This window comes from Podarcis melisellensis (genome assembly GCF_964234715.1).
Source record: "Podarcis melisellensis genome assembly, chromosome: 3".
NCBI lineage: Eukaryota > Metazoa > Chordata > Lepidosauria > Squamata > Lacertidae > Podarcis > Podarcis melisellensis.
Window position 1 is genome coordinate 56,932,531 of NC_138530.1, and position 23,566 is coordinate 56,956,096.

At 41.1% G+C, this 23,566-nt stretch overlaps 1 protein-coding gene and 1 long non-coding RNA gene across 8 annotated transcripts in view; one reads left to right on the plus strand and one right to left on the minus strand.

The window, feature by feature from the left end:
• The window catches only part of LOC309366542, a 107,126-nt gene that overhangs the window by 36,790 nt on the left and 46,770 nt on the right, over positions 1 to 23,566 (plus strand). Inside the window, exon 4 of one of the 7 annotated variants that reach the window (XR_014166739.1) lies at positions 19,484 to 20,464. The exons of 5 other annotated variants lie outside the window; for them this stretch is intronic. This is a non-coding gene — a long non-coding RNA (uncharacterized lncRNA). Of the gene's footprint in view, positions 1 to 15,044; positions 15,439 to 19,483; positions 20,465 to 23,566 lie in introns of those variants that run through there. One more of the 7 variants, XR_014166740.1, reaches the window with a different exon arrangement.
• UST (uronyl 2-sulfotransferase) overlaps positions 7,259 to 23,566 on the minus strand; it is a 128,178-nt gene continuing 111,870 nt past the window's right edge. Inside the window, exon 8 of the mRNA XM_081905209.1 lies at positions 7,259 to 11,033. Within this exon, the coding sequence (XP_081761335.1) occupies positions 10,747 to 11,033 (287 nt within the window). The 3' untranslated portion in view covers positions 7,259 to 10,746. The remainder of the gene's footprint in view (positions 11,034 to 23,566) is intronic.

The following is a 23,566-nucleotide window of genomic DNA, read 5'->3' on the forward strand; positions in this document are numbered from 1 at the left end:
GCCCTTGCAGTCCTGGTATGTGAAGAAACTATCTTCTTTTGTCAATGCTAATAAAAAGAAGAAACACTCTAATCACTTGCAGGTCCAGATTCTGAACTCAAATCATAGCACCACCACCACTAAAGGAATAAAACAGGGCTGCCGCCGCTGATGCTAACTCCATAAGCTTATCAACAAACACCATTTTAATGTAGAAGAAAAATAAAATTAGCCTCTGTAACCATGAACAAATTTGGTTGCCCCTCCCCTTACTATAACATGTGTTTAAAAGTAAGCAAAATGCAAGGATGCTGTGGCAACCAGTGCCAGCCCCGGTGTGCCATGGCATGCCCATGCCAGCCCAGGGACTTGTGGTGAGCCTGTTTGCTGCTGCCCCCATCATCTGCAGCTGGGCTTGGGGGTAATCTGGGGAACCCCTGGGCTGCAGGACCTGGATTTTGGCCTGAGATCCAGCCCTCGCTTCATCACTGACTGTAAATAGGCAGTGAATCACCCTCTTGAGGCCTGTGTCGGCAGTGTGAGCAGAGTAGTAGCTACTATTTCCGAAGTCATTGTAAAGAAGCTGGGCCATTTTATTTTTATTTTATTTTTAATTGAGTCAGCCAACAGTCTGAACTCCATTATGGAAAGGATTTTACACATTCTTTTCTAGTTTCCCTGACTTTATGTATCTTTAAAAATAAACTGTGGTGTAACATTACATGCATACTCATCAAGACACTTTTTCCATTCTTGTCCCTTCCAGCAAGATATATTGTTTCTGTGATTTTTTCAGCAACAGATCCATTGCTGCTGCTTTGTTTTGTCTACTCTTCTTTCTCAGAATTATCCCTCAGCTACATCCTCTTACTTTAACACACACACATACCTGTTTCTACCTCTTTCACTGGATGTGGGCAAGACCACAGACCATAATTGTACCATTAACTTCTTCCCTATTCGTCCATATGACTTCAAATCAGATAACCTTATTTTCTTCCACAAACCAAAACGAGCTCCATGGTTGTTCGTTCTTATTTTTTACTGAGGAGGTGAATCTCTGTTTGCCTTGCTCTTTGTGACTCAATCTCAGGTGACCCTGAAAAGGTCACCTGTAGTCACACTGTAACTTAGAATTGCAATCAGCCCCCACTGGGTATCTCAGTTAAATTCACATTCCTAAGATTTCCTACTCTCTTTCTGCCTAGAGCTGCCTGTCATATTAAATACACAATTCCTTTCAAAAAAACAAACAAATCTGTCATTCCTTCCCTGTAATGCCCTAGTTTATTTATTTCATTTCATTTAGTAATTGCTTTCCATTAAACGTGCTGAAGCTTTTCAACAATAAAACCCATGAACAGTAAAACCAGATATAAAAATAATGCCAAGTCCAATACAGATACAGACTGAATAGAAGGGCAGTAGTCAAAGTAGGACTAAGTCGTTGATTGTGTAAACACAAGGATTTCCCATCAGCAGAAATCCTGCCCCTCTTAACTCCCTACATCTGTTCTAGGGGTTTCCCCAAACTCCAGAGCAGATTTGGAGCCAGCACATGCAGGGGAAAGAGAGGGAGGGGAAGTCTTGTTCTGTTAACCACAGCTATTCACTTCAACACCACCCTATATCTCCACTTAAAAGGAAAGGAATATCTAGTTGTGTCCCAACATCATGGTGGGGTGCTTTTGTTCACTCTCTGCCAGTGTCCTGGCCCTTATTGCTGGATGAGCTGAACTCCCAGTTTGGTTTAATCCATAAATCAGAGGGGTTCTTAGGCAAGGCAGATTGTAAAATGCAGCACATGGCTAATATGTTGCTCCAATAAGTGCCATGCCCCCTGCACCTTCCTTTCGAAGGATGGCATGTAGCCAGAGTCCTGGGACTGGGCAAGGAAACAGGCACTCTTCAAACTCAACCATTCCTCCTCAGGATCCAATCACCTCCTCCAAGACACCTCCATAGGACTAATGACAGCCAGTTATTTATAATGTCCTGCCAGGATATAGGTAAGTTGTCCTAGACATTAGGGGACAAGCGGGTGGCGCTGTGGTCTAAACCACAGAGCCTAGGACTTGCCGATCAGAAGGTCAGCAGTTCAAATCCCCACAACGGGGTGAGCTCCCGTTGCTCGGTCCCTGCTCCCACCAACCTAGCAGTTTGAAAGCACGTCAAAATGTAAGTAGATAAATAGGTACCGCTCTGGTGGGAAGGTAAACGGCGTTTCTGTGTGCTGCTCTGGTTCACCAGAAGCAGCTTAGTCATGCTGGCCACATGACCCGGAAGCTGTACACCAGCTCCCTCGGCCAATAAAGCAAGATGAGCGCCGCAACCCTAGAGTCGGTCATGACTGGACCTAATGGTCAGGGGTCCCTTTACCTTTACTAACTTGTGGTTGCTGGTTTCAGTGGTGGCCATATAATGTAACATGCAATTCCACCTTCACACTCAAGACTATGTACACACATACCTTTAAAACTCATTCCTTCCCTCAAATAATTCTGGGCAATGTCATTTGTCAAAGGTTGCTGGGAATTGTCACTCTGTGAGGGGTAAACTACAATGCCCAGAATTCTTTGAGGGAAATGATGTGTTTTCAATGTGCTTTAAAGGTATAGTGTGTACATAGTGCAAGCTACTCTACTGTTACATAAGCTACAACTTTGACCAAGAGGCTTTCATTATCATAAGGGAAAATTTGTATTTATCTAACTCATGAGTAGGCAAACTAAGGCCTGGGGGCCGGATCGCCTTCTAAATCCAGCCCACGGGCGTCTGGGAATCAGCGTGTTTTTACATGAGTAGAATGTGTGCTTTTATTTAAAATGCATCTCTGGGTTATTTGTGGGGCATAGGAATTCGTTCATCTCTCCCCCCCACCAAGATATAGTCTAGCCCCACACAAGGTCTGAGGGACAGTGGACCGGCCCCCTGCTGAAAAAGTTTGCTGACCCCTGACTTAACTACTCTCTTCAGTGCCTTCAGTTCATCAGATTTAACCTCAACACCAGTCATCACTTGCAACCATGATTCCTGCTATCTTCTGTCCTTACAGAAAGGGAAAGAACAAGTTATGGTTTGGAAAGGGGAGAAAGTTGTTGAGCCACTTCAAGCATCCTTGAACATTATCAGCTTTCTGAACTCCTGACCAAATTTGGTACGGAAACCCTGATTGTCCTACTGGAAGATCAACATAAGAATTTTTGTTTTGCTTTATAACCTACAAATACACACAGAAGGAGAAATGGAGATAGAGACTGCCTTGTTTCCTATGTCCCATCACAAACTAAGTTGAGCCAATAAAGCTTCCTTCAGGCCAAATTAGATGTGCAGGCAGCTATGTCCCTTGTTTTTCTTTAGCTAACTAGGAGAGCCCAATTCTCACCACAAAGGCAGCATGCAGGTAAAGGAGCCTTATCTCTTCACTTGCCTGCCACAGTTGGAACTTAGTTTAGGTATTAGCTGCTTGGGGCCCCAATCTTTGTTCTGATGGTGGTGGGTGAGTGAAAAGCCTTCCCTCCCAGTGTTGCCTTTGCAGTCAGAATCGGGCTCTCCCATGCCTGAGGAAAAACAAGGTACATGCTACATCCATATTAAACAAAAGTCTAGTTTGGCCCTTGGTTCCTCACCCAGCCACTGTGTTCATAAAAGTACAGAACACAAGAGGCAATGACTTGTAGGAGCCCATTCATGGCCAAGGTTTAATCCTCTGCACGAGGACTGTAAGACAATATGATAGGAGCTCTCTCTTGGTGGCTGGGGTGTTTTTTCCTAAGCAACTGTGGAGTTTTAATTTGTTATACCAGCCTAGAGGCTTCAGGGAAGGTGGGGTAGAAATGAAAAGAAATCAAATGTCACAATTAAGCAGCAGGCTATGGGGGTAAGCCAATTTTCTCATTAAATAAATGTAGTAATTTCCTAATTAAAATTTATCAATGCTTATGAAGACATAAAGAGTGCTGTTTGCAGAGTTTCTGAAATATGTTTTCAATTATTGTTGTGATCAGGGCTCCCTCTAGTGTGCACAAAACCAGTTTAATATTTTTAAAAAAGGAAATTCTCATAATAAAATCAACATCTGTTTGATTTTGGACAGTCAAATGTACCTTATGTGCACTGTTCCCATCCACATCCTTCCCCCCACTCTCTGTATCCACTACATTAACAAACATTGTTGTGTGTAGTAGGCATTGTACAGATCAGAGAGTCATGTTTTCTTGACCAGAAAGACAATCTACATAGATCACAACTAAAGGTTGGGGAGATCAAGAGCAGGAAATGCAGGTGGGTTACAGGAGACCGCTCTGTGGTTACCAGTGAAAGGCTCTGTGGAAATCTTTTAGAGGGCAAGGGTTTCAGGCTGGAAAAAAGTTTACATTGATCAGAATCTCTAGAGATAAGAGCTCTGCAACATGGATCTGAAATGATGTACGTAGACTGGAATTCATAGTATCTGCTGCTGACATTAAACAAAAAGCTCTAAGATATGTTTGGTATATGACTGTGAAATAACTTGGTACTATATTGACACTGACAGTACGTTATTTTCCAACAGTTCCATTTTTGGAAATAAATACAGTATGTGAATACATAAAGGCAAAATAAAAAGGGAGAAGGGATGAATTGTTCCCTTAGCCATCTTGCTGAAAATAATTGCTTCCCCTCTTAACAATCAAAGCCTCTGTGACCCATATTTGGGGTGATCCTGCCTGCCCTCTATACAGGATGTTGCAACACCAAGGGGTAATATAAACATACACTTCTCTTGAACTTTTGTACAGCATTTTCATGGAATGAAAATTCAGACTCTGAATTCTGAGATTGTATACCAAAGGTGGGAATGTGCATGACAAGAGAAAGAAGAGCCCATCTTTAGGAGGAAAAAAGAAATAACATAATGGCTACAGATTCCCCCCCCCCCAATGATTTAAAGTCATGGCAGTGGCTGAATTTTATTGCTCACAGAATTGCAAACTGCCATGTGGATACAAAGACTCAAGAGCCCCTTTGTCTTTAATATTTGACTACTGATTTGAGATAATGGACACAATCCAGGCTTCACACCACAGGGCTGGGCTGTGCAGATGTGCACTTGCCCACATCCCGAACAACCCATAATCCCTAGTTACGCAAGAGTATCCACTGTAAACCTTTAACTATGGTTTCCCCTGATGTGTGAATGCCATGCACTATGGCATGGTAGAGCCCTATTAGTTTGCATACAGTTTGCCAAAACTTAACCAAAATGTACTTCCATGTAATTATAATGCAATCCAAAGTATTTGCTGCAAAATGTATATTTATTGTTAATACGAAACATTTCAGAAGGAAAATTGGACATTATTTAGGGAAATTAAAGACCTTAGCTATTTTCCTTTGACTCGAAGAGTATTGTTTTGGAAAAAGAGAGTTGGCTGGACAATTATTCCTTCTGCCTCCATGATGAGGAGACATATGCAATGCTGTTTGACACTGTGATATTTGTAAGACAAAGTTAAGGTCAAAGTTGCTGAAAAGTTTCCAAATTCCACTGTGGTTTATCATAAAGAGCCTACTGCTGCTGAGGCTTTAGTCAGTTCAAGCTTCTGTCTCAGATTCATGAATCCAGTCATACACCCACACATATACACTCATTTGCCAATAAAATAAAAATCCGGAATATTTGTCAGGTTTTTAAAAAATAAAATAAAAGGTTTCTAACAAGTTATTCCTTTATATATAATCAATTTTCATCCCTACAAGGGACATGACTTTGGAACCATAAGCTCTACCATAGTTTTCAGGACAAATACATAAAGATAAATTTAAGACCATGCCTGAAAGGGAGATTGGCACCCATACTTTATTACTTCTCTCATTGCTCTTCAAGACGGCAGTGCCGTCTTCTGGGCTGAGCATAGAATTTGTTGCCAAGTTTTTTCTATTCTGTGTCCCACAGGGCTATATGGGGATTTCCTTTTTGTTTTTATACTGTTTGTACTGACATTCAGGTATTTGGAAAACCATTCAATGGAAAGATTAGCAGAAATATCCAAGGGTCACCAAGAAGCTTCCCTTTACTCCATATCCTCTTTCACCCACTAATATCTCCCAATCCTTGCACTATAGGGACCTTGTCTACTTGATTTCAGAAATTTATACTGTACTAAAACTGGGAATACTACAACTAGTGACAATCTAGCAATGCAAGAGTTCTCAAACCAGATAAAAAGCAAACACAGACATACCCCATTATTTATTTGCATTCTGGATGCAGGAATTAGTTTGTCTGCACAAACTCTGTGTCATATGTGAACAATCAATTACATTCAACAAAGATGCAGTTGTCTGTATTAGATTTTTAAGTAAGCTGGTTTAAGCTATGTGTTATAATCAACAATTCATACACAAATTCTAATATCATGCAGCAGAGGAGCAGTTTTTTGAATGAATTTGAGTGTGCTGTGATAATTTCTATGAATAGAGGTGCACATGTTTATATAGTAGATTGTGTTCAGGAGGAACATTTTTAGTTGAGAGTGCCCAAATGTTGACATTAATTGATCTGATATCTTCAGATGTTGAAGGGAATTAAAGCTCATTACAAATAAATTGAAAGAAGATAACATGATTTTTAATTAAAACAAAGTTATAAAAAAAGATCATACCCAGCAATTCTTGCATTATTCTTATTTCAGACAGATTACTGTAATTATTCTCCAGTGAATGGATCCATTTTTACTATTTAAGGTGTTTTGGGATTGGGATTACCTCCTTTGATGGTGTTGCCAATATAGTTTTACATGATACATGGTTTTTTTTTAAAGTGATAATAATATTGAGTTGCTTATAAACATTTAGCCCCTAATCTACATTTGCTCTGAAACTGGGCATTTTGCATCACTAAAAGCTGAAACAGCACATGTACCAGCTGAAGTCACTAGAGAAAAATTCCATAGGTACCAGAAACATCTGCCTGTACCTGTGAACCTTCATAACCATTTCCTCACTGAGTGCAGGCTGGTACAATATTGAAAAGTTATTTTGAATGTAGGTGAGGAACAAGGCCAACTTAAGAGATGTTAGCAGGACTTGAACTTAAAAAAATTTATTTAACTATATAAAATTTCTAAAACTATTCATCAGCCACTCAGATTAAGACACAAACTAAGAAAACTTGTCATGTGTACTCCCACTGTTTTCATATTAAATCACCATGCAGGGTATTTAAAGACTGAAGAACTGATCATACAACCCTCATATTATAGAAAGACAAACACAAACAGGAGAGAATGCACCATTCACCCTTGCATATTACAGGCCTTTATTAGTTTTCATGGCATTTAATTATTTTCAAATGTAATTTTGTAGGCAATAGGCAACAGTACAAGCCTAAATTCAATGTAAATTCTCGTTGCAAAAAAGGAATATGTATTACTCCTTTAAAAAATGCTGGAAGCCTGTCTTAACTGCTTTTATCAGTTGGAACCTGTTTATCTTTAAAGAGTACAGTTTTGATTTCTGGCCTGAGTTATTAAATTCTACCACAAATTAATGTAATTCATCACAAAAGCCATGTGGCACTCAAGACACTCATATAAACTAAAGTATTTCAGATGTACCTTTAAAAGAAACAAGGACATTCATGGGTTCACAAAGTGAGTGCATTTTGGAAAACTGCAATGCTATTGTATCTCTTCAAAATAAACATAAATAAATTACACAAAATGTACCATTTATTAATGTGATTTTGGAATTCAAAGCCATTTTACCACCATTACAGCATGTTATTTCTTGTGTGTTTGTGGTTTGACGCACACACTTCTTTAAAGTTTAGCAAGTTGCCTGAGAACTGTGGACAAGGGGAGCATTGAGCCTAGATATCAAATATCACCACACCCATGTCTATGTTAACTAGTAAAAAGCAATGCTTGGGTCAAAGCTGTTACCACTATGCATTAAAAATTATTCCACAACAGCAATAAAGCACATTGCCAGTGCAGTTCCAAATATTCACTGTATTTCTCATATAATTAGAAAAGGTTAACTTTTGGGCCTTGTGCCTCAAAGTAATTCAAGGTGTAGCAAAGTAATCTCAAAATAGCTTGCTTAAAGTAAGTGTGGCCTTCACCAATAAACAGTGCTTTATCAAATAATCTTTTCTAGCGTGATTCAAATGGAAAATGCTTTAACCTTTACATCCAGAAAAAAACCCACAGAAGGATTACTGGTTTTGTGAAGAACAGCACAGGTTCCAAATGGAAATATTAGTGGACTAAAAATAAAGAAAAGTTTAGATGGATGTCTTATGGTTTAATATCAAAACGTCAGTGAATAAGTTAATGAATATTTAATTCAAACACTGGTTGCTTTCATTTACAACTAACCTAATGTACATATATGCTCTTTTTCCCCACATGTGCCCTGAACTGACCTTTTCTCTCTCACAGAGATTAACAAACAAGTATGGTGCTTCCTAAAAGGGTGTCATGGGCTGAAGGCTTTATAACAGTGATTTCATTCTAAAAAGAAAAAGAAAGAATCATCAAAATAAAATCATTTAAATGAACTCCTTTCCTGAGCAACTTAGAATTTGGAATGTGCTGAAAAGTCACAATAAATAAGTCAAACGATTAACAAACTTAAAGTGTGCTTTTAAGTCATTTAAAGTAAATTATAAAATCTATTTCATGACAGATAAATGACCTGTTGTGTTAGGAAACTTAAAAGCTTATGTGCCAAATAAATTTATGAAGTACCTTTCTGGGAGTAGAGGCCAAGTTGCTTTGTACAAAAAATATACAACACTGAAACCTAGCAAGTAAATTACCCGACAGCCTGTTCTTTTTAACATTGCAAAGTATTCATGAAGAAAAATATTAAATAGAACGATAAAAATAGATTTAAGCAGCAGTGAAATTGCAGAGAAAGTGAACATGTTAAGTGACCCAGGACTCTAGAGACACGGATAAAATCTGATCTTTTCTTTTAAAAAAAGATAAAAAAACCCAATATGTGAATATTAATTTGCTTTTTTAAAAAAGAAAAGAAATCCACAGTGTGTAAACTAATCGTTACTCTTTAAATGTAATTTCATAGAAACCACTTAAAATATACAATGCAGCATCTTGGTTAATTATTATTTACTGTATTTCTTGCTCCCACTGTGTTCCTTCAGAGTAGTGCATTGGAACCACAAAATTAGGACATAACTAGCAACAAGATAATTCATCCATGTTGTCATTGAGCCTTAACACAATTATGTTTGTTCAAATCCTGATAGAAGTAGTATAGTAAACAACAGAATGCAATAGATAATGGTGATTTACAATATTAGTTGATGCTCACAAGCTCTGAGAAGGGAATTTGAAAGATAAAACACTAGAAAAGAAGTAGAGCTCCTGGTAAACCAACAAACCAGTTCCATCCTATTTCATCCCAGCTCCCTATCAGAGATGCTGACTGTACTACTCTGGCCAGCACACATTTGAGTATGACCAAGACAACAGCAATTCCTTGCTCCTTTGCTTTAAGTCAGGCATGGCCAAACTTGGCCCTCCAGATGTTTTGGGACTACAACTCCCATCATCCCTAGCTAACAGGACCAGTGGTCAGGGATGATGGGAACTGTAGTCCCAAAACATCTGGAGGGCCAAGTTTGGTCATGCCTGTTTTAAGTTAAAGGAGAACCTGCCCATGCCTAGACAGTTGTTACTGTGAAACGGGATCAGGGGTTAGAGTGGAATACACTTTGTAGGGAATGCAGTAAACATTCTTCTGTATCTCTATAATAAATGCATCATGGAATACACCCCAAATGTATTAGGTACTATCTTATTTTCAACCGTCCAGAAGATATGAGGCACATTGAACAGAGACTTCAAACTTCAGCAAGAATCTCTCTCAGCTGGAACCGAATCATGCATTTATGACATAGCACAAATGTTCTTTCAACTAGAACAGCCCACATTTTTGAAAAGATGCCTGACTATTTGTGTTCCACTCCTTTAGGGTCTCTGTGTAATAAAAGGACTGGGAATAATACACTAAGAAGGATTTCTCCTTCTAAAATCTGGAGTAAAGTTAAATGCCTTCCCTGTAGCCTAGCTTCCTCTGTGAAACAAACACCAAATTCTGCAAACATTTGCTCTCCTAACTTTCATCAGTTTCGAAAGGTGTTGAACTCTGATGTACTCATACATTTAAGAAGATAAGCTTAATTTCCCCTGCAATTCTACTTGGTTTGTCAACAATGCCCTTATTAATTTCCATGGGGAAAACATAGCCTAAATAGTATCCAGAATTAGTGTAGCGGTAATGCATTTCTTCTTTTAGCACAACAGAATTCCCTGTTCAGATGATAATACAAACCTCCAATACCCTGCTCTTAATTCCAAGTGATCAAATGTGACTGTAAAATATTCGGTATAAATACTAACAAAGAAAAACAGGTTTTGAGAAAACTGCAGATGACCTATGCTGTGATCTACATCACTCTGCCAAATAGGTACCATATACAGCAATATTTTACAGTGACAATGTACCGTAATTTGTAATGAAATGGCACATTTAAAAGTATGTCCTAGCTACTATGATCCTATGGAGCCAAGGGAAACAAATATAAATTTAAAGAAATAGACCCTCTCAAAAAGAGGTCTCACAACCAGTTCATCCTGGGGGAAATGTCTTTTAAATGCTGTTGTGCAGTAACTCACTTCCTTAAGGATTTTTCTTAATAGTTTATGAAAAATCTGGGTGCTTCAGCCAGCAGAGAAGGTGATGCTTGCATCACCTTCTATAGATATCTTCCAACCACTTTTCATCATCTTGCTCCTCATCTTCTGTTACTGGCTCTTCAGTTTCCAAAGGAGAAGGAATGACAAATTCTGGTCTAGGAGAAGAGTTACTATTTGAAGATCGTAGTCCAAACTTGCGCTTTAATAGATGAAACTGCTCTTTGATGTAGTAGTAAAACTCATATTCATATCTCATGCGCTGGTACAGGATCTGAAGGGATTCTGGAGAAGGGACTGTCTTTTTCACTGTCACAGTTAGATTGCCGAGTTTCCTATGTTCTGTAAGAGAGTTACATAAAGAAGAATTTGGTCAAATATAGTCTGTTGAAATGTAAATACCCGTATACCCTTGAGTATAAGCCGACCCGAATATAAGTCGAGGCACCTAATTTTACCACAAAAAACTGGGGAAACTTATTGACTCGAGTATAAGCCGGTTCACCACACCACAAACCTCCTGGTGGGCTGGAGTGTGCGTGCGCACATGCGCACATGGAAGAGGGGGCTTCTCTCTCCCCCCCCAGCCCCTCCTGTCCCACAGAGGCTGATGGCGGCAGCGGAGGAGGAGGAAGGAGCAGCCCGAAAGGGCTGCTTTCAGGCTGCTCATTCCTCCTCCTCTGCCGCCGCTGGAAATGTGCTCAGCTGGGACCCTCACTCGAGTATAAGCCAAGGGGGGGCCTTTTCAGCATTAAAAATGTGCTGAAAAAGTCGGCTTATACACGAGTATATACAGTAAGTTGTAAAAGCGTTTTATTTTTTTCATTATTATTTTTTTGAATTGCCAAAACTTCCTACCAGTTGCCTTCTCCTGGTCATAAATGTAGGCTCTCAAAACAAATAGCTAAGTATTCAATAGACTATGGATGCTTTGAAACTGAAATTTTGGCTTTGGCTACTGAATATAAGAAAGCAAGTACAGTGGTGCCCCGCAAGACAAACGCCTCGCAAGACGAAAAACCCGCTAGACGAAAGGGTTTTCCGTTTTGGAGGCGCTTCGCAAAACGAATTTCCCTATGGGGTTGCTTCGCAAGACGAAAGCCCATAGGGAAATCTCCAGGGACAGCGGGGAAGTGCAGCGCGTCTTCCCCACTGTCCTCGGACCTCCTCTGAAGCCTGGCGATGGGGCGGAGAGCCCTCCTCCCCCCGCCAGGCTTCGGAGGGCTCCTCTGAAGGCTGGCGATGGGACGGAGAGCCCTCCTCCCCCCGCCAGGCTTCGGAGAAGCCCTCCGAAGCCTGGCGGGGGGAGGAGGGCTCTCCGCCCCATCGCCAGTCTCCACTGAAGGCTTGCGGTGGGAGGAGGGCTTTCCTCCCCACCGCCAACATTCAGAATGCTGTTCTGAATGTTGGCGGTGGGGAGGAAAAACCCTCCTCCCACCGCAAGTCCCGGGAACAGAGGAGAAGCGCTGCGCGCCTTCCCCTCTGTTCCCGGACCTGTCCTGAAGGCTTGCGGTGGGAGGAGGGCTTTCCTCCCCACCGCCAACATTCAGAATGCTGTTCTGAATGTTGGCGGTGGGGAGGAAAAACCCTCCTCCCACCGCAAGTCCCGGGAACAGAGGAGAAGCGCTGCGCGCCTTCCCCTCTGTTCCCGTACCTGTGCTGAAGGCTTGCGGTGGGGAGAAAAGCCCTTCTCCGCACCGCCAGCCTGGCAAGCGGTCTCCATAGGAACACATTAATTGATTTTTAATGCATTCCTATGGGAAACCGTGCTTCGCAAGACGAAAAACTCGCAAGACGAAAAAACTTGCGGAACGAATTAATTTCGTCTTGCGAGGCACCACTGTACAGTGGTACCTCGGGTTAAGTACTTAATTTGTTCCGGAGGTCCATTCTTAACCTGAAACTGTTCTTAACCTGAAGCACCACTTTAGTTAATGAGGACTCCTGCTGCCACCACGCCGCCAGAGCACAATTTCTGTTCTCATCCTGAAGCAAAGTTCTTAACCCGAGGTACCACTGTACCACTGTACATGAGAGGATGAACTGAAGATGGTGGCTTGAAGAATCATTGGAGTGGGAAAGGCCCAAGAGCAGCAGAGCAGAAATACTGTAGCAGGTGTGCAGGGTTTGTCACTAGGCTTTGTTTGTTGAACTAATAAATGGCTCATTTTAACAGAACTACGGGTGTGACTCTCCTTTCTTGAGGAAAAGCAGTATGCAGTTTTGTGACATGGATTATCACTGGATAGAAGAGTCCCACTGAAATCAATCTGAAAAGTTAATAATGATAACTTAACTGATATTAATAGGAACTAAGTGCAACTTACTTAATCTGGATCCAGCCAATAGTGGGAGTTGAGGGGAGATGGGGGAGATGATGGCCGGGTTTGTTGGCATTGTCTTGGGAGTCTCTATAGTTTGAGCATGCACTCTTTCTCTTTGAAGGCTGGCAAATTTTAGCAAAAAAGCCTGTATGAAGTGATTGGGAAATCCTTTCAATGCAGCAAACTGGACAAAGCTGGCACACACATTGGGGCTTTTCACCATGCGTGTTTAGCACATAGATTTCTATGTCCAACACCTGAATGTTTTGTGGTCCAAAGTTGAGAGGTGTTATCTGATTTGCCAATGACATTTCCTTTCCTTAAAGGTAACACCGCAGAGAAAGGAGGGCATGAGGATCAAGGTTGTGCTTTTCTCCACACTGTTTCCTCAGTTAAAGTCAAACTGTGCCCCCACCCCTGGATTTACAATAGAGTGGGGGCGTTTGTGATCTGGGGGAAAAGTACAAGGCAAAACTTTACTTCCTCCAGAGCTGCAGCTCAATCCAAATTGGACAGCAAAGTGACTGTTTTTTTACAAAATGACAGGCAATGAGAGATCTGCTCATGGATCCACTGTGCCGTATCTAGTTTGGCCCTAGCTTTTTTCCACTGTGTGCAAGATTTTAAAGAAATAGCCTGTGTGGCATGGAAAGAGAGAGGAGACATGATGCCCCCACTGCAATTCTGTTCGGAATTCCAAACTCCTTTGCTCCCTGCCAAAGTTTCCATTGGCAGGCATGAGGTCCGATTCTGATTGGTAAGGGCAAAGGGTTAAAGTCCTTCCTCCTTCCACATTCTGGATCTGGTTTGACCCCCCTCCCTATTTATTATTCACTACACATGAATGTCATCAGCTAGTTGGGCCCTAAAATATTTCCATGGGAGCCATTTGAGAAATGAACTCTATATGACCATTTCCATGAAGTCTTTCCAATGAAAAGTTTCATTCCATTTTAATTATTAAGGGACATTTTAGCTCCCTCCCATTTCCCTCCAATTCATTCTCAATATTGATACCAATTTTTTAAAATTCCAATCCTCTCTTGAAGAATCAGGAGAACAAACAATATATGTCTCTCGGCAAACCTATATAGTTTATTTATTTTAAGAAAAAGTCAAAACTACCCCCCCTTAAGAAAAAACTCCCTGAACTGTGGGCAACATTCACTTGCCATTAGAGATCTAGTCATACCTTGTGGCCTTTTTATTTTGTTTACATTACTTTATATTCTCTTAAAAGACTCTTTTAATAAAAATCCAAAGTAACTCACAAATTTGCTCCTCCAAGTTACCACCCCCTGCTTCTCATCTATCAAATGCACATAATGGAAAAATTATGCATGGCTGGCTCTGGGCCAGACCAAACACTCGGAAAATGCTGTGTAAACCCAGCTGTTCCCCTAGAAAAAGGCTGGGCTGGGGGTGGGAGAAGAGAGAAGAACCACACTTTATGACCTTCTAGCCAGTGAGCCATATGGAGGGCAACAAACTGCACTATTTACTTTTGGAGATTTTGTTTTACAGTGTTTGCTTTGGCTTTGAGATTACTTAGGGAAAAGTATACTGTAGTACAGTGATCAGGAGGTCCTTAAAACCAACTGAAGCAGTTTGTTTGTTTGTTTGTTTGTTTGTTTGTTGGAAACCAAGCCAAAAACAGGAGAGTGGGAAAAAATAAATAAAGCAGGATGGTGACAAACATTTGTCATGTAAAGCCAAACACAAACCTTCCTTTTCTATGTTACTAAAGTGCAAAACCAAAAGTTATGCTGTTTTATATGCTATATATTTTGTCAAAAATGCAGCTAACTAAATGAACTTTGTAGAACTTTCCACAGCATGAGGGACTTTGCTTTAAGATTGGAGTGTCAGTGAGCTTCAATTTTATTTACTTTAATACCAAAGACATGCCAATGGTGTGTGCTGCCATCAGGATAGTTCATCTTATAAATTTATTGGTGCAGTCAGCACTTATGAGATAAAGGGAAGTTGCAGAAGCCTCACATTTATACAGGATTCCCAATGTTTATAGATGCTCTACTCTCAAGATGGGCAAATTTGCAAGAAACCTGTTTTGAGAGGGCAGAGAAAATCTAGTCACTGAGCCTCACAGAAAAGCAGAATTATACAAAAAACTTTTGTATAGCTGCCTTGCAAGATATCTTCAGCAGAAGAAAATACTAAGGAGTAAACCCTATACAAATCCAGAATGGAGTCCCTAAGACAGTTGGATGGTGCCTCGCATGCCTTCTTCTGGCAACTCCTCCAGCCATGCTGGTGCCAAACGTATTGCTCTGCTTTGCTTTGGACCACATCAGTGAGGTCGAGGGGAGATCTTGTTGTCTGGACAGCCCAGGATCTCCATACACACTGCCCTGGCTTATGCCCCAGGGAGGTCACTTTGGTGCTGCTAACACAACAGTTTGGCTTCACCTCTGGAGGCACACTCCATCGTCTCTATGCCACCAAAAGAACTTTATGGAAGAAGAGTTTAATTGACAATGCATAAATATCTAACTTGTTCAGAATGAATACTGGATATATGTATTCAGTATAAAGAAATTGCCTTGACCTTTCTAGTACATCAAAATTGGTATTCTGCTACAAAATACTGAATGACAATTTCAATCTAGACAGGTGACTTGTGTTCCTTCAGGCTGCTTCAAAGCTCCAGGACTTCTGCATTGTTGTGGCTAACCTAATCTGATGTTTTACTTTGGATTTGAAGAACTGACTTTCTGGCCTGTTTTATCAGAAATCAAATGGAAGTGGGTATTCTAAAGTTAATTATGCATTCAACTGTTAAGTAGCCAATTACACCACTAGTTAGAGCTTATCTTCTTCTCTGCCAACCTTGACCATAAATTGAATATGAAACTGAACTCACCATAACCCATTCCAATCTGTGGTGTAATAATGAATAAAAAAGATGTTTAAAATACGGTCTTTGCTTCAAACAATGCTTGATAGTTTGGCTAACATTTTAAGGCATTGCATTGCCTTGGATTTCCCAAGAAGATAATATACCGATTCATTTAGATTTAAAGAAATGTTCCTTTTTCACATGACTTTGTGAGCTAGAATTGTCTAGGTGAAATACTTGAAGATGAAACAAATCCCAAAATCAAGGGAGTGTTTTGAAAAACTCTGGGGCCTAACCATGCTGAGTAAACTGACATGATTATTCGAGTCAAGTATTTATTAAATTTTTGGAAGTGAAAGCTGGACCATAAAGAAGGCTGATCGCCGAAGAATTGATGCTTTTGAATTATGGTGCTGGAGGAGACTCTTGAGAGTCCCATGGACTGCAAGAAGATCAAACCTATCCATTCTTAAGGAAGTCAGCCCTGAGTGCTCACTGGAAGGACAGATCCTGAAGCTGAGGTTCCAATACTTTGGCCACCTCATGAGAAGAGAAGACTCCCTGGAAAAGACCCTGATGTTGGGAAAGATGGAGGGCACAAGGAGAAGGGGACCACAGAGGACAAGATGGTTGGATAGTGTTCTCAAAGCTACCAGCATGAGTTTGAGGAAACTGCGGGAGGCAGTGGAAGACAGGAGTGCCTGGCGTGCTCTGGTCCATGGGGTCACAAAGAGTCGGACATGACTAAACAACAACAAATTTATTTAATTTATATCCCAGCCTTCCTCCCAAAGACATCCAGGATGGCAAACAAGTGATCAAACAATAAAAACATCTTAAAAATACATAAGCAGACTGGTAAAGATCCCCACTTAAAAGGCTTGATAAAAGAGGAAGGTCTTCAAGCAGGTGCCGAAAATACACAAGAAATGATACCTGTCTAACATTCAAGAACACACTACACTAAAGGGTAGGTGCCACAACACTACATTTTGCAGAATGGACCTCCTGATTGTTGGACTACAACTCCTGTGAGTTGTAGTCCCAACAATATCTAACTGGGGACTCAAGTCTGATCTATACAGTAGCATTCCAGTTACGTAATAAAAACAGGAAACAAATATATCAAGCAGTAAAATAAAGACAATTTATCAGGTGGAATTAGCTTAAAGCAGCAAACCATTGAACATAAGCAGTATGGATAAGGGTTGTCACTTTATGGCAAAGCATGTACTTTGCATGCAGAAGGTCCCCGGTTCAATCTTTGGCACCTCTCAGTAGGGCTGGAAGAAACTCCTGCCTGATACCTTGAGCCACAGCCAACAACTGTTGACAATATTGAGCTACAAAGACCAATGCTCAAAGCAGCTTCCTACATACCTAATCTGCAAACACAGTGGCCTGGTTTGCATGCTATTGTAAATGATAGTTAGGCTAAACTATTGTTTGAATGTGAAGGCAAATGTGCAGCATCCTGGTGTTTTGCCCCTTCCACTCCTGCCACCTAAAACAAAAACAAACCTCAATGGGTTGCCAAAACGAAACCCACAAGCCTGGGTTTGGATGTAGCACTAAGCCAGACTATGGCTTACATCTCAGCAGCAAGAAGTGGAGCGTAGGAGCAACGTGGCTGTGATTTCAGGTGCCTGCACCAGCAAGCTGCATGTTCACATTTAAAAAAGCACTTTAGTGCATGCTCTGGTTATCTCTTGCTTGGACTACTGCAATGCACTCTATGTGGGGCTACCTTTGAAGGTGACCCGGAAACTACAACTAATCCAGAATGCGGCAGCTAGACTGGTGACTGGGAGCGGCTGCCGAGACCACATAACACCGGTCTTGAAAGATCTACGTTGGCGCCCAGTACGTTTCCAGGCACAATTTAAAGTGTTGGTGCTGACCTGAAGGAGCGTCTCCACCCCCATCGTTCCACCTGGACATTGAGGTCCAGTGACGAGAGGGCCTTATGGCGGTTCCCTTGCTGTGAGAAGCCAAATTACAGGGAACGAGTCAGAGGGCCTTCTCGGTAGTGGCACCCGCCTTGTGGAACGCCCTCTCACCAGATGTCAAAGAGAAAAACAACTACCAGACTTTTAGAAGACATCTGAAGGCAGCCATGTTTAGGGAGACATTTAATGTTTGATGCACTATTGTATTTTAATATTTTGTTGGAAGCAGCCCAGTGGCTGGGGAAGCCCAGCCAGATGGGCAGGGTATAATTAATTAATTATTAGATTAGCTATCATTTAAAGTAACATGGATTTGTTTTGCTGCTGGCAAATATATTGGCCCTGAAGATAAACCCAAGTGAACTCAAAAGAAACCTTATATTAGCATTGTAACAGAAAGATTACAGCTTGAAGATAGTTTTAGATAGCAAAATTACCACTGTATCAAACCAAAAAATTTAGATGGCATATTTCTATAAAATACTGGTTTATAATATGAATAAATTAGTAGAAAAAACCCCTGACAAGTCAGCATTTGTTCAGTTCTTTCACACATAAAAAACCTCTTGAGACGATCATGGCAGCAGGAGTTAATTTTCAACACAGAAACTACAGAATCCCCAAATCTCTTTATAAAGGGCTTGCAATTTCTAGGTCACCAGGGCAAGGCTCCTTCTGCCAGTTTTTTTGTTCAGCATCACAATACCATGGCGATGTAAGGCAGGACACCAAATTAATCACATGCTTTTATTTTGTTCTTCTCTTGTAAGTTCAGTGATTAACAGTAACATTACTGACAGTTACACATTAGGAAAAAAGCTCCCATTTCCCCTTCACTCAAGTTTGAACATTTCACAGCACTTATTATATATACTAAGTCTGAGGGTGGTCAAAGGCTGGGGACATCTGGCATTTAAAAAAGGAAAGGAGACAGACAGACAAAAGAATATCAGAATGGGAAATGAAACACTGTCTCTTTAAAGTACACTGCTTTTGACACGGAGCCTGACTGTTCTGGCCAACAGCCAGTAAGTTAGAATAAAGGCTTTCCTCAACCCAACCCTACAGGGATAGAGTATCTACTGCTAAAAACTAAGGCGTGCTTCAGAAAAGTAAAGTAAGCAAACAAAATGAAAAGAGGTGGGGGCGGGGAGATCCCAAAGTTTCAAAATTCCCAAGTGAAATCATTGCAGCTTTTTCCCAGGCTTCCTATGTCTTTTGGAAAGGGAATCCTTGGCTCCATTCCTCACCTAGACTAAGATGAAATAGGGAAAAGAGGATGGTGATGGTGTGTGTGTATGTGTGTGTGTGTGTGTGTGTGTGTGTGTGTGTGAGAGAGAGAGAGAGAGAGAGAGAGAGAGAGAGAGAGAGAGAGAGAGAGAGATATCACCAGAGTCCTCATAGTCTTTGTACATCTCCAGTGTTCTCTCTAGACTGGTGACTTTCCTAATAGGAAGGAAAATTGGGTTTTATGAATTACCTTTACACGGATCTTTCCAGCCAGTAGTGTTAACATACAGGCTACACCTATATCTGGCCAGTAGGAGGCAAATTTCTTTTTAAAAAACAAGCCTAGGAAATGTTGCTTCTGGACACAATGGTGAAATTACAAATTTCCTTTCATAGCACACACATTGCCTTTGTTCATTTTAATTGCAGGGCTAAATCATGTTTACAGTAATCAATGGAGGGCTGCTGAAAACACATCACTATTGGTGAGCAAATCTACACCCTATGCTTGGGCTGTGTACTGAGGGGGTACCACCATTGCGAATCTTCACATCCAGGCAAGCAGCCTCCATCAATGTGAAGTGTGTGGCTTGAGAGCGATACAAAAATGTTCAGAAGTGACAATCTGAGTATGGACAAGAAAGCTGGGGGGAGAATCATACAGCCAATGATTTGTTTCTGATCAACAGCTTGGATGGTAATGTCAATGGGCATTAAGACAGGAGTTTAACAAAATATTACTGTGGGGAGAAACCTTCATTTGACTGAGGAAGTTGTTAAGGGTTGGGGGTGATATACCCTTTGATCTGTACGGTTTCAACCATCTCCTGTCCCTGCTATTTGCTCTATGGTGGAGGGGAGACTAGAGGGGCCTGTATTTTTTATACCCATGTTACAAATGGGAGTGGCTGTGTAGGGTGTGTGTGCTTTAGATTTGTAAATAAAGTGTGTATGACGAGACTTTGAGAGAGACAATTGATCCCTAACGCCCCAACAGCTAAATCAAATTAGCAGCTCAATACTGCAGCTGTATTTAATTTTTAAAATGCAAAATGTTGTTGGCCCTTAGTCGGCATTTCTATGGCTCACAGTTGTTTCTGGCAAAAATTGCTATGTGTAAGCTGGATGAAGCGATCATGTTGTGAATGCCTAGAACCTCTTCGGTAACTCTTACACAGTGTTAGAAACTGAGATATGAAAGCTAGGAGCTAAATGGCACCTTAAATCTAGGCTATGGGCGCATTCTTTATAACGAGAACACAAAGCTAAAAATGAATGAACTGCAGCTAAAATATAATGTTCATTTTTCTCATAGTCTAGTCCTTCCCCTGCCCACCCCCCTAATATTCTTAAGAGGGTCTCTTCTCCAGTCTTCAGAGAGTAGCTGGAAGTGCAGAGACATAAAAAGGTTCTCCTTTTCTTCCACTCTAAGTTTTAATTTGAAAGCTTCGGCGCTGTACTGTGCCCAGAGCTCAGAAACTGCTTGTGCTAATCAAATTCCCTGTCACAAAATGTTTCTAGAACAATTGGAGTTTCAAACACGGCTCATACAGAGTTGAATCCAAAGTTCCAAAGAATCCAGCTCTCTAAACTGGGTGTAACATCATAGATTCTGTGCCAGCCACCTTTTACATTTCTACGCATCAAGTTAATCGCACTCAGGAAGATGAATTAGCCTTGACCCCACAGCAGGACTACCTGGAACTGAACCTGCCCATTGGGTTTGCACAGCTAGCCCTCCCAACTACACAAAGGTATATTGGAACTCAGTTGTTTATATCCTCTACCCTTGCCTCCACAATAGCATTGCTATGTACTACTGAAAACCAGATGAAGAGAATCTACCCTTAGTTGGCTGCCATACAGTAAGAAACAACTTTTATTATTTCCAAATAAAAGGACTCTGGCCATTGGCCATAAAGTTTCTCAGACTAAACTTCTTGAGGTGGCTGTCCTTTGTCTGCAGTGTTGCTGACCCAGTCAAAACTAGGTGAGACAAAAGATTAGTAGCATGAACAAAGGCATCAAGCCAAACCTGGGGCGGGGGGGGGGGGAGAATAGCCAACAAGTTGCTGGTTGAACACACAGCTCTGCTTTAGACATGCACTATTAACATGAGAAGGAAAGTCAGGCTAGAAAGCATCAGAACTTCTTCCTGACACAAGGCATCAGCTTATTTGAGTTATTCCAAGGCACTGGGTACCAACAGCTTAAATGTATCCCATATATGTATAATAGTAGAGATCAACTATTCCGACAAGAGTGGATTTCCAAGCAGCTGGTTATCTCAGAAGAAAATTAATTTAAAATGACATCCAATGATGTCCATCTACTCACATGACAGAAATCTTCTATTTTTTTGTTAAAAAATTCTCCTCCCTCAGCCCGTTGTACCCCAATCCTCCAAAGCATGTTTTGGGACATATAGTAGGCTGCAGGGGTAGTGAAGGAAAGACAAGGCCTGTTGTGTGAGTGGCTGGGTGCCTGCTTGTACTATATTACATCTCAGACTTGTTGCCACCTGCTGAAAATTCAGATAAACAGTTAACCTAAGCTCACAATTAAGTGTTTTTAAAAGCCTGGATAGCTCTGTTGGTTAGAATGTGATGCTGATGATGCCAAGGTTGCAGGTTTGGTCCCTGTATGGGATGGCTGCATATTCCTGCACTGCAGGAGGTTGGACTATGAATAATCTAGAAAGCTATTCTGAGTCTCAAGCATGATATTCTGCAATCACGTTCATATCATTGAAACATCACCTTGATTATATCATAAACAATAGCCAACAGTCAACTATAGTAGTCCATAAGTTTATTTGTTCTTATAGTTCATCCTACCTCCAGTCACAATTACAACATATTAGCTAGAAATCAAGTACAGTGGTACCTCAGGTTAAGTACTTAATTTGTTCCGGAGGTCCATACTTAACCTGAAACTGTTCTTAACCTGAAGCTAAAGGGGCCTCCTGCTGCTGCCGTGCCGCCGAAACACGATTTCTGTTCTCATCCTGAAACAAAGTTCTTGAAGCACTATTTCTTGGTTAGCGGAGTCTGTAACCTTAAGCGTATGTAACCTGAAGCGTATGTAACCCGAGGTACCACTGTACTGTAAAACTTGCCTGCCAGTTGACTCGTTCCAACTGCTTCCTTTTTGGCTGAGTAACACATTAAATGATATAAACTGCAAGCCCCTCCACAAGTCTTGTAGAGAAAGGGCACATTTAGAAGCCATAAAGACAACCCAAATACAGCAACCAATGCAAAGATAAAGTACAAGATCCAGAAAACCCAATGCCAACAGCCACAGAGTCTCTCCAGAGAGACTATGAAGGAGGAAATAGAAAGAACAGGAACATAGGCTAGGAAGCATGGAAAAGTGACTTGACTACATAACCACGTAGGCTAGTACGTATCAGGATTAGAAATGTATTTGCAAAATGGATTGATCTTATCCCTTGATCTTATCCCTCAAGCCAAAATTTGTAGTTGCCTGCCTGCCCCACCTGGGGCATTTCCCGTGTGGTTGAGGATATGCTGCCTGAAGACAAGCTGCTTGTCACATAGGCAGGGGCAGCCCATGTTCCCTCCCTGGCTTTCTCCAAGGCAACATGTGCTGCTGCCTCGAGAACATGACAACCAGCATTCCCCACTTGTTTGACTCTCCTTGGGCAAAGTGCTTTGGGCACCCTGGCTATTCAGCTGCCAAACAATCCCCAACCTTTCTCCCTACTTTGGAGCCAAATAGGTGGCAGGGATCACTGGGCAATACTCTTCCACCTCAGCAGCTTCAAAATTGGGGGAAAGGGCTGAGTGCTCATCATGCTTACTAGAGAATAGGACCACACCCGCTGCAGCAAACATGTTTATTTGTTAAAGCCTGATTGCTCATTATTAGCACCAATGTCAATGTAATACTAAACCATGATTAAAGCCAACAAAGGAATGAGAAAATCTGCACAAGATGGGTTGGCTCCCAATTTACAAACTACAATTTGAGAGACCCAGGATTACATCTGCAAAGTCCCCAGGAAGCTAAATATTAACCCATCACCTAACATTAAGAGACGTTTCACCTACTTCATTTCTGCATGCCAAACTGCTGCTAAAAAGCGTAGAGAAGGGTCAGGTTTTTAATAAAAATGTTAGCCGTACTAATTTGTCCCATGAGCAAATTTCCAAGCCCAGTAGCCTTGAAAAAACGCATTCACATCAAATTTAAATGAAAGCCCCCATTAAGCCTACAGCAGGGAGGAAACAGAGTGCTTTTGCCTGTGCCATATTCATTAGTTGTGTGGAGATTGCACTTCTCCCTTTTTTAACAAAAGGGAGATTGAAACAAATACTCTCTACACACTACACCTTTAAAGCACATTTGAAGTGTATTTCCCATCCTTCGGAGAATTCTTGATATTGTTAGTTTGTGAAGAATTGTAACTCTGCAAAGAGTAAACTACAGGGCTCAGAATTCTTTGAGGGAAAGAATGTGCTTTAAAGGTGTGTATATGCAGCCATG